This window comes from Sander vitreus, chromosome 24 (genome assembly GCF_031162955.1).
Source record: "Sander vitreus isolate 19-12246 chromosome 24, sanVit1, whole genome shotgun sequence".
Lineage (NCBI taxonomy): Eukaryota > Metazoa > Chordata > Actinopteri > Perciformes > Percidae > Sander > Sander vitreus.
In genome coordinates, this window is record NC_135878.1 from 1,092,619 (window position 1) to 1,104,317 (window position 11,699).

Below are 11,699 nucleotides of genomic sequence, written 5' to 3' on the forward strand. Positions count from 1 at the left end.
TTGAGTAATTTCAGAAGTTTCCTTTAATTTTGTCCCTTAAATAAACCATTCATGCTCGTATTGAGTGATTTCTGTGCAGCTCTGATTAAACATGTTAAAACTGCACCATGCTTCATGCAAAGAACCAAGAGTTGGACAAATTTGTGTTGCACACATTAAATTGTTTGCAGCCTGTGAAAAGGTTATCATAAACATCTGAGCGGTTGACGCTCGATGGCGCCCTCATCAGGCTCTGGGCAGGAAGCGCAGGGCGATGGGTTTGGCAGGGATGAGCAGGGTTCGAGTTTTAGGCTCCACGACCGGTGCACCAGGTTCAGGCTGGACCTCATAGTGCTGCATTAGCTGTAAGAGGACACACAGTGATCACTGTGCTGCTCAAACTGACAATAGCTGCCTTTCAATTATCAAAGAAACTTCATTATGGCAGATACTTGATAATTTCAAAAGAAAAGAAGCAAAAGAAAATTATAAGGCTGAACTTTTATAAGGCTCGACTTTTAACCGGGACCAAAAAGCATGATTACATTACACCAGTTTTAGCCACGCTCCACTGGCTTCCTGTCTGTTTCAGGATTGATTTTAAAATTGTATTGCTTGTTTTTAAGATTTTAAATGGGTTGTCGCCTTCTTATTTATTAGAGCTTTTACACGTCCACACACCTGTCAAAGCACTGAGGTCGTCCAAAGAGAAGCTCCTCGATGTGCCCAGATCCAGGTTAAAAAATAAAGGTGACCGAGCCTTTGTAGTGGCTGCTCCAAACCTCTGGAATAGTTTACCTATTCATCTCGGACCGCTGAAACATTCAAGTCCTTTCTTAGGACCCACTACTATTCGTTGGCTTTCAATGCAAGTTGAGCTCTGACACCTTGTCCTTGTTTTTTTTCTACTGTTGGTTATTTTGTATTGTGTATTGTTTGTGTATATTATCTTAGCTTGTTAAGCACTTCGTTCGTCAACTATGGTTGTTTTTAAATGTGCTATATAAATAAAATTGAACTGAACTGAACTGAACTGAAAGTCCTCTGAAAACCCACTTCCTGTCTGTCCTCTGAGGATGTAGCCGTTCTGTCTCTACGTCACTCACCCTGGACAGAGCCAAGTACATCTCCATCTCCGCCACCCTTCTCCCCACGCAGGCTCGCACCCCAACACCGAAGGGGATGAAGCTGTACGGGTGATGCTGGTAGAAGTTGGGCGCTGCTCTGCCACAGACGCTGCCGGGTGCCTCGGAACGGAGCCACCGCTCCGGGACAAAGAGCTCTGCGTCTACAAACTCTGCTTCATCATGACAGGCTGAGTAATGACACAGATGGAACTGAGTCTGAAAAGAAAATAAGTGTATTTAAATAGCACATCGATTTCTTCAACAACTTGTTTTTAAAAGTCACAAATCTTTAAAGTCTGTGTGGCTCCTGTTTCTGCTTTCCTACCCCCTTCGGGAACCAGTAGTTGCCAAGAACCACCTCATTCTCAGAGGATACGCGTCCATTTCCAGGCACCACAGGATAAAGGCTAAAGGAGAAAGACACAATCAAGCTCAGAATCAGAGAAAAACAGAGCATGTTGTTTATTTGTGTCTCATTTTAGGTGTTTAATTCTTTGCTTCATGCCAGTTCTACCAGATAACAAAGATAATAATGGATGCATAACTGCCAGAAAACACAAAACATGTTAATCACTTAATAACCCTCCTGTACTTCTAACCCTACGTCCTGCGGCCTGGCCAGATCACACCCATCTTCAAGCTCGGCCTTCATTTTGATCTCAACTACACACATGCAATGTTTGGTGACTACATCTTGCACGGTTATCAGGCCCCTTCCCTACTTTCAACATGCTATTTCCGGCAATGGGTTCCATGTTTCCCATAGGAAAATGTGTGTGTGTACGAGCGAGTACCGACTCCGGCGGTAGAGACAGAGAAACAAAGTGTCTCCCCTGTGCTTTCTGATCACTACTGGAAAGCTGTAGCAGGAAAAATTAACCATCTCCTTGACGTCATGTTGTTCACAGAGAAGAAACAGCTGGAAATGAGTAGAGGGAAGTGTGACGCTACCAAGTCACGGACAAGTGGACCTATCACAGTCGTTGCGGTCAGCGTCGCCGCAACGTGAAGTTACATTTCTGGGGAAGTGCACGTAATGTCTGTATCTGCACAAAGCTACGCATGTACCTAAGGCTTTTATTGCATGACTGAGTGTAGTGTTTGTAGGTCACATTCCCTGTGGATGTTGTAATATGAATGTGAGCTGTCAGCTCACCGTAATGTCTCCTTTATGACGGCCTTCAGGTAGGGCATCCTGTTCAGGTCGTCTGTGGTTGGCTCTCGTCTGTCCGGACACACAGAGTTCACCTCTGTGGACAGTCGGTCCTGAGCCCTGCGGTCCCTCGCTAAGCGGTACAACGCCCACGACAGGGTGTTGGAGGTCTGTGATCCGTCAGGAGGAAAAGGAAGGAAAAATCAGATTATTGTCCAACGCAGGGCGAAGGCTTGCTTACCTGTCATACAGTCAGAGGATCACCAAAGTCATTAGCAATCATCCTGAGGGGGTCATGCATGTGTGAACCAAAGGTCATGACCATCCATCAAGTAGTTGTGGAGATATTTCAGTTTCAGACTCAAGTGGTGGAGAGACCAGGGGTTAAAGTAGGCCAGAGCGATCGGGAACGGTGTTGGATTAATAAGTAAATTAATCTAATTGGCAGTTTCATACATCAGTGTTTCCCCGTTTGTTTAAAGTAACGCTGAAGTTACCTAGAAGTGACTGTAACCCCGGTGGGTTTTATTTAGAGTGACTGCATCTGACTTTTAAATGTTTTTTAGCAATCAATCATATGGTAACTTAAGAGGTGTTTGCTCTAATTAATTTGACATGCAGTTAACACACAAGTCATAATTTTGTTTTAATGAAAGCCCAACCTTTGGCATTAACTCCTGCTGTTCTTCACCACTGTTTTGGAAGAAGGAAATGAGAGTAACAGGTAAACTAGCTTTAAAAGTGACTTTTCTTTAAGTGCTGTGTAGTGGATAGTATATAGTATATAATAGACTTTTAAGTAGTTAGACACTTTAAAGTGTTAAATTTGAGCTGCTAGAATGACAAAAAATATACACTGAAGACTTTAATGTATTTGCACATTCTGTAACAGTCATGGATGTGCATAGTTCTTGTCCTTCCCTCCTCGTTTTAATATTAATGGCTTATACGAATGAAGTCATGAAGATGCAATGTTTGGCAGTGGTGGCCTAAAGGTTAGAGATGCGAGCTTGTGACCGGTCGTCGGTTCAATCCCCAGACCGACAGGATAAAAATCTGGGTGGGGAAAGTGAAAGAGCAGCACTTGTCCCTCCCTCATCATCACCACTGAGGTGCCCTTGAGCAAGGCCCTTAACCTCCAACCGCTCCAGTGGAGCTGCTCAGTGGCCAGCAGATCAGACTGTGGTTGTACTGGGCAGCTTCCAGGTATGAATGTGGAACTGTGTGAATGTGATCAGGGGAGTTCCTGCAAAAGAGAGGCTGCCTCTCAGTGAACTGCCCCTGAATAAATAAAGGTTAAACAATGCAGCAGAACTGAACATAAAAAAAGAGGAATCTGTCCACAAAGTTTCAGCCAAATTCATTGGCACGCCTTTGAGTTATTTTGCAAGATCTTTGTATTGGCAATCATTTCACCAGAGAGGTTGAAACCTTTGTGTTTCCCCTTCGTGTTGGCATGGTATGTTCTTTCTATCCGAACCATGTCGACATTGTCACACTGCTTATAGCTCAGATTTCCAGATTTGACGTCCAGCTGACAGCTGTAACGCCTACAAGCCTCAACCTCGCCTGGGAATGCAGCCAAACGAGCTCTGCGACTGCTCTTACCTGCAACAACAAAACCAGCAGTTGTTTCTGTTGCAGATTCCTTAAAATAAATCTACTACTAATACTAGTAAATCTACTGTTACCTATTGACACAGATAACTCGTTAAATAGTTACCTTGGTTTCCAGACTCTTACGTTTTCACGGCCAACAAAGATGAATCATTTCATTATTGTGTTTGGTGTCATTTGTTTTGTAAGTCCCAGGTGAGTCTCAAGATGAAGTCCACACCTCTGATTCTGTGTACGATCATTATGAAGGGCAGCCTTCAATAACATAACAAATCATTTCTACTGGTGGAAAGTACAACTTTGAGCTACTTACCTTTATACTTCCACTTAAATCTCAGAGGGAAATATTGTACTTTTTACTGCGCTACATTTATTTGAGAACTTTAGGTATTAGTTACTTTGCAGACGGGCCATTCTGCATAGAACCTTAACTTTTGGTCCTTTTAGTGGGGCAGCTAGGTTGAAGTATTCACAACAATTGTGCATTTTGCGATAAAAGCAACACATTCTCTATTGATCTGTATTTCTGTCCTTGTGCTGCTGCAACAACCAGCTTTATATTGATTGATTGATTGATTGAAGGGTTGCCTCATTGTGTGGGTGATGTTTTTTATTTTACCTGAGGGAGAACCAGTTCTGAACAGTGAGCAGAAACCAGAAAGAAGCCCCCAGCCCAGCAGCATGAGCTGGTACCCCCCGCCTCGTCTCACCGTGTCCACGCCACCCAGCAGCAGCTCGGTGACGCTGATGTTGACCTCTGCTCTGCTCAGCGTGTCGGAGGACAGCAGGTAGGCCAGGTACATGCCCTCTACCGGCTCGCCGCGGCACACCTGAGCGTCCATTTCAGCAATCCTCCTGTCGATGAGGGTCTGGGCTGCCATACAAACACACAAAAACACTTTCCTGACTTAAAATCCAGAATTGGAAACCCAAATTGCATGAATTAGTTTAGATGTTTTCTTTTGCTGCTGCATACCTACGCCATAGAGATCGTCCCAGGCCTGGATGAAGCGCTTCCAGAAGGGCAGGACGCTGCGGCTCCAGCGGGGGAGGAGGAGCACAGTGTCTGACACCGTCAGCATGGTGTTGACGGCAGCGATGAAGCGCAGCGTGTCTCTGGGAATCTCCTCCTGCAGGCAGCCCAGCCGCGTCTCAAACAGGATGGAGGAGATAGCTGCAAGAGGTCAGAGGAATCAGAAAGCATTCCCCTAACCTCGACCCTCTGCCATCACTGAAGAAAGAAACTCTCACCTTCAAAGCCGAACTTGTAGAGCTCAGCAGCCATGTCTGAAACAGTGGCTTGGTCCTGGCTGAGACTGCGGAGGAGCTCTATGCGATGCAGCAGATCTCCCACCACCTGGTTGATGATGGGGGCGTAGGCCGGCACTTCCTGCAGCTTCAGCATCTTGGGGTTCAGGGCGCTGCGGATTTGGTACCACTTGGGTCCCGGGCTACAAAGTAAAAAAGTTTTAGTGGTTGTTCAGATTATAGTCTGGATCAATGGAAGCACATTTCCAGGATAAAGCTTGACATCCCGGATGTCCCTCCCCTTCCGCTTTCTGTGTGTTGCCCAAACAACAACAACAACAACAAACTTCAAGCTAGCAAGCTACATGTTGAAAATGGCAAGTTTTGAAGTAAATTTGGACTGCGCAACAAGGCCGGTCTGTTTAGTTCTTTCGGGGAATGATTGTAAAGATTTATAAAGAATATGTTTAGGGCATTTCCTCTCTAACTGGGACGTTTTGGGACCGATTGGTGGGATTGCTGTGGATGAAGTACACACAGAGATACACTGATAAGAGCCAATGAGATTTAACCATGAATCAGCTAATTTATATAGCTCACGGTACTGTATAGTGTGAACAGGTAACTTCATTTTCTTTAGCGGGGTGTAAATGTTCCACCAGAACAAGTTCCTTCCTGAGACTATTTAGCAGAGCCACTGTCGCTGCGTCCGGAGCTTAGCGCCGGCCAACACGATTGTGATTGGTTTAAAGAAATGCAAACAACCCAGAGTTTTTTTCTCCTGTCCCACAATGCATCTGTGGTGTAGCCAGACCTTACTTACATTAAACCCAAACCTTGTATGTAAAAATTAAAGGACTACTAATGATTTAGGACCATATTTATATTAACTGTTGTTTGTGGCCATTATTAGTGACATATTTTCTTTCAGATTGAAGGCAGATCCATCAACTTTTAATAAACATTTGTTTAGTCGTCTGTCTCGCCTCACCTCACATGCAGCCCGTAGGCCAGTCCTCTCAGGTCCAGGTACTCCTGCCAGTGGGGCAGATCGGCTCGGAGCGGGTAGCGTCCCTCCTGCTGGATCACCAGAGCTATGAGCTCTGGAGTCGCCACGTTGACAATGTCGAACGGCCCGAACCTGGAGCGCCAGATGGGCCCGTACAGCCTTCTCTGTACACCCTAGAAGATTTAGATTGCATCATTACAGCTACTGTTACTAGTTTCTTTACTTTTCAGGTAAAATGTTCAACTAAAACATTTAATCAGTTCACAGTTATATACAATAACACAATAATATGATGTCACTTTTATATAAAACACTCTGAAAGGGCTAATGTACAGTATTTAACCCCAATTTTAAATGTAGGCCTTTAACATGTAAAGGAATATTTGCACACTTCCTGCTTATACTTATATAAATAATCTAAATACTTCTTCCACTGCTGTAAATGCCATGCAGCAGTTAATACATGACAAACAAGTAACAAAAGAAGAATAAACTCTCAAACTGTCCTGCCAGGCGAGGTGAAAGTTATTATCCCCAAAATGAATTCAAACAGCTTCATCTTTAAATCTCAATATCTGACTGTTAACTTCTATTACTACTTGTAAAGAAATACAACAGTCAAGTAGCCTATATATAATAGAAACTTAGAGTCAACGTGTGCAGTTTAATAAAAGCTCAACCCGGCTATCTCATCTCTGCAACAAAAACAACAAACTCCTAACTTGTAGAAGATGTTTCAGGCTGAAGCCTCCAACCAACTGTTGATAAAGCTGCTTTTGTTCTTACTAGCAAGTGAAGTAGGTCACATGGCTACAGCAGCCGTAGTTGTTGTGTTTATTTTATTTTGAACATGTAAAAAATAAATTAATTAAAAAGATAAATAGAACATGTACATTTAAGTACAGGAAAGAAAACCAACAAAATCCTCAGCAAACATATTTTTCAAAATGTCAAAGATTTCTATGTTGAAAAAGTAAACAAAAGCCCTGTACCTGCAGTAAGTGGCTCTTGTCCGCATATCCTTTGACGAATAACCAGTACAGAGTGGTGGACAAACTGGGCCCGGGCAGGTCATCGATGGTCTTCAGCTTCCCCGCCTTGCTGCTCGTCGCATGGACGTTCAGGTTTCTTCTGGGTCGCAGCTCCGGACCGGCCCGGGCCGCCGCCAGAGTCCGGGGCCGGGCGCAGAGCGCCGAGAGCCGAAGGAGAGCCCGACGGGCAGCCGCCGAGAAACCCATCATGAGCCGCTTTCCGACCAAGTAGTTACAGGACGTACTTCTAGGAAAAGTCCACTTCTAAAGAGATCTACTAACTACTCTCCCCCAAAACCGTTTTTTCATTTGCATTCGCACTGGCCAAGTGGCCGTAGGAACTAGGAGGGGTAAGGGAGTGACGCAAGCACGGCAACGGTCTTTATAGCGTTAAAATCAGAAAACAAATACACCAAAAAAAGTATGTAACTAAAACCCGACCCTCGTTGACCTAGGTTCCTATGCTGGAAAGGTAAAAGCGAAAAGACCCTGCCCTGAAGTAGGAGCTGAAAGAGTTACAGGAACTACGGCCAGAGGGACTTAAAAATCCCCAAATTGGTCCAGTCAGAACACGAGAAAAAAAGGGTTCTAGAAATGTTATGTTGTAGGAAACAAGGAGGGATTTTTGCAGGAAGCTGTGTGGATTTTGCTGTGGATGTTTTGCATGGAAGCTGTGTGTCGGAATGTGTTGGTTCGTTTCTTAGTGACAGACTTTAACCTGCAGACGGGCTGGTGTTCATACCACTGCAGGGAGCTCATCAATCAATTCATCATTTTAATATATTATGTGGGATGATTAAAAGATTAATTTATGTTCAGGCAAATAAGATATTTCTTGTAAGAACTGTCAATATTCCTACAGAGCCGACACGCGTTGGTGTCTTGCCAAATGAATTAAAGGTATGACTGGATATGTAATTACTTTTTTGCTCATAACTCTTCCTCCTCTCCATTCCTACAGTGTTAATATTAGACTTATTTTTTTCAGATATATAATCATATTAAATGTAATGTAGACTTAAAAACATAAAATATGCACATAATATGAGCCTAACAAAACAACATAATTCACAATACAAGTCATGCAGCTAAACTCGTTGGATTTAAAGCCCATTAAAAACGATCTGCGGTGTAATGTTGACTTCTAGTGGTCATGTGTGGGGATTATTGTATAACACAGCCAAAGCTAACCAAATAAATGTTTTTGCACTTTTGGTTTTTAGAATTTCCATCTTTATCCATCAAGTTTACTTACGGCATGGACATGGAGTCAGACGAACGCGTATTGTAATACTGTCGTCCATAATTCAAACTAAAACTAAAATAAAACACTTGTCTTACATGAATGCTTTATTTTGAAGGATGTCACCGGAAGTGGTTGCTTATATGCAATTCCTCTAACTTGACATTATTGTAGATGTAGTTACTGACCGTGGCCGCTAGATGGCGTAAAATCGCAATTCGTGAACATTGTTACTTAGATGAGATAAAAGTTTGCTGAAGCAGTAGCCAGCTAGTGTTCCGAATCCCTTACAGTTGGTCTAACTAGCACTAGAAAAACTGTAGTTACACGTTGTGAACCACCAGAGGGCAGTATAGACACATGAAAAATAGCTGTAATACCAAATACTGAAAACTCCCTAGCTCCCATTATGCTCGGACTAGAGATCTGAAACGTTATAGAGGTACGTGTTGTGTTCTGCATAGTGTGGCAAAGTTGTTTTAGTTTTTTTTTTTTTTTTTTTTTTTTAATAAAAATTATTTTAAAAAAAACGTTTTTTTAGACAGGCCCAAAACTATTTTGAACTGCTGTAGTATATGTTGTATTTTAATCACATGCTAATAAGCACATTTTCAGAAACTAGAAGAACTTAGGTTTCAAATAAAGCCTCATACATAGATTTTGGGCTTGCAGTTCTTCTGTTATAAGCTTTTCCCTTTGGGAAAGGGAAATAGATGAAAGTCAAGCCAAAGACGTGGATTTGAACAGGAAATGACGGGCATTCAAGGCAATTGAATCCTTTTTTTTTGTTGGGTGTAAGATTTGAGATTAGATTAAAAATAAAAACGTGACTTCTGATGTGTTTTCTCCATTAAAAGAGTAATCCATCTCTTTTCTGTATAGGAATGGTTCAGTTGTAGCAGCTACTTTCTGCTGCTCCCGATAAATTAGAAACAATAAAGTTCAAATACATTATAAGCCAAACCTCAAAGATTATAACTATTAAGTCTTCTATTAACAAGAAAGGCTTTTAAATTGGGATGTTTGTTACAAATTTACAATTGTAATTCATGTCTGAGCAGAAATCTTTCATTAAAACAAAAACACATTCACAGAAAAGTGAAATAAATATCTTTTATTGTTTTTCATCGTCATAATCGTAATTATGAACATAGAGCTGTCGCAATACTCCAGAATTTTGCCAAAAAACAGCAACCATTTAACGGCACTGCTGCGTCTCTCAGGACCCAACCATGCATAAAATCTCCCATTTAAAAAAAAAGTAAAATAAAAAATATATTAAAAAATTATGCGTACCACAGATATACAGATCTGATATAAACAGGCGTATTGGTCACAAACCAATCAGAATTATAAACATGGCTTCTTTTACAATACAGAGACCAAACATGTGGGATATAAGTGGACTTTTTTTTTAAAAGGGTACATTTTCATTTTATACATTTGTACATGATTTTTTCATTTATCTTTTTAATGTTCTCCCCTCCTACAGTCAGAATGCTCAAGGCATTTCGGGCGCAGTGTCCAAAGAGCACAAATTGCAGTAAATGCACGTTTACATACACAAACAAACTCTCTCTCTCACACACACACACACACACACACACACACACACACACACACACACAGGAGTGGCAGCAGTGGCTTTAGACACTAAAGAGAGAACTACAGGTGTATCTTGGCGTTTGCAGATGACAAATACTGGTACCGAGTAAATCCACGGTGGTGAAAGAGGCCATCTGACGGTAAAAAAATCAAGACAATACATTCATATATTGAGTCCACACACACACACACACACACAGTCTTTAAAATGTGCAAAGGAAAGGTCGCTGATCGGAGCTGCACAAGCGTCAGCCGATGAAGAATGGTGAAAAAGCATCAGTCAATCAAAGAGTGCATAACGGAAGTGCGTTTCCAGGGGTTACCAGTGCTGGCGGCATTTACAACAGACAGTTTAATGTAGGCCGCCTCAAACTCAATACAACCACTGATGTTTGCAAAATCAAGATTTTTTTCCCCTCTTCTGTAGCTTCGTTTAGAGACCGTTTTGAAAATGCATAAACTGAGTGAAGGAGTTTCAGACTGCAGCTGAACATCTACCACAGAGCTGCAAACGTCTGACTCTTTCAGACAGGGTCAACAAGTGCCTTTAGAGAAAATCACCAGCTGAGCTGCGACAAAGGTTCTGTGTGGGTCGACTCATGACGAAAAGTCATGGTCAAACTAACCCTTCACCAATCAGTGAAGGCTTGACGAACAAAACGGGAAAAAAATTAAATAAAATAAAAATGTCCTTCTGCTTGTAAAAAGGTGCAATCAGTAAACTATGGCTCTTTACTCACATCTAGTGGCCGCTGCAGGGAACTACAACAACAATCGCAAACCCGCAAAATCATTTCTCAGTGACACTATGGGGGACACTATGGGTTGTTTGCATTTCTTTAAAGCTATAGTGCGTAGTTTCTGTCTCCCCCATGAGGAATTCTAAGTAATGACAACAACGCTGTCGGCACCTCCACATGATACAAGCCTCCCGTGATTGCGCATAAAGTTTTACCAAGTACCGTAAACGTACCAACCCAAGACCTCCAAAACTGCACTCTGTATTGCACCGTACATTTTGCGTACCATTGGACACCTGACAACTATCCACCCCTGTTTAATTACACAAGTCCAGGAAGCTCAGAGCATGTCCAACTTGTTCAGAAAATCACAACAGATAGTGGGTCTTTCAGTTCCGACATATTACAATTAACTTGTGGCGGTAAAATATTACTGATTGCACCTTTCGTAAACAGAAACGTATCTGCATAAACACTCCAGCTTCCTGTCAGATTTGACCTCTATACATGCAAAAGAAAAGCTTTAGATACCGTCTGTTTAAATCCTATTATTACTTTGATTAAACATGCAGCTGCAGCAGAGACTCAGGAGGATTCTGTCTGATTCACATCAGAACATAGAAATGGTTTCGAGTAAAGACGGTTTTCTACACCTCATTACTTCTCTGTAAAGTTCTGTTTGTTTTGTGAATGTATTATTTGGCTTTCTGCAGCCTAAACAAATATTAAAAGACATTTCACAATCCAAAACTACCAAAGAGCTGAGCAGCATTAGGTGTGATCGGTATAGGTAAAAGGTATGATTGATCGTGTTGAAGAGTACAGCAGGAGTCATTAGTGTGCATGTAGGTGTTGCGTTTTGGAGCCACAGGCGGGACATACAGCTGTCCGGTGTGCGTGTGAGTTCACATCTTACTGGTGCATAGTTATGGAGCCAGTGCTATGAA

General features: G+C 42.2%; 1 protein-coding gene across 1 annotated transcript; it reads right to left on the reverse strand.

Moving 5' to 3' along the window:
• Positions 1 to 5: 5 nt before the first annotated feature.
• cyp27a2 (cytochrome P450 family 27 subfamily A member 2) lies at positions 6 to 7,821 on the reverse strand. The gene is made up of 9 exons (XM_078243288.1): positions 7,126 to 7,821; positions 6,116 to 6,306; positions 5,128 to 5,327; positions 4,853 to 5,050; positions 4,587 to 4,750; positions 2,263 to 2,429; positions 1,432 to 1,513; positions 1,086 to 1,322; positions 6 to 342 (listed from the first exon to the last, which is right to left on the reverse strand). The coding sequence occupies exons 1-9, from the start codon at positions 7,372 to 7,374 to the stop codon at positions 226 to 228; spliced, it is 1,605 nt and encodes a 534-aa protein (XP_078099414.1). The 5' UTR covers positions 7,375 to 7,821; the 3' UTR covers positions 6 to 225.
• Positions 7,822 to 11,699: the final 3,878 nt, after the last annotated feature.

What these genes read in the sequence shown, in the direction of transcription:
- cyp27a2 (XM_078243288.1), bottom strand. Translation starts at nt 7,374, where the DNA reads ATGATGGGTTTCTCGGCGGCTGCCCGTCGGGCTCTCCTTCGGCTCTCG. An exon ending in CTACAAGTTCGGCTTTGAAG is followed by an intron (nt 5,051 to 5,127) that starts GTGAGAGTTTCT and finishes GACCTCTTGCAG; the next exon opens with CTATCTCCTCCATCCTGTTT. An exon ending in TGTACTTGGCTCTGTCCAGG is followed by an intron (nt 343 to 1,085) that starts GTGAGTGACGTA and finishes GTCCTCTTACAG; the next exon opens with CTAATGCAGCACTATGAGGT.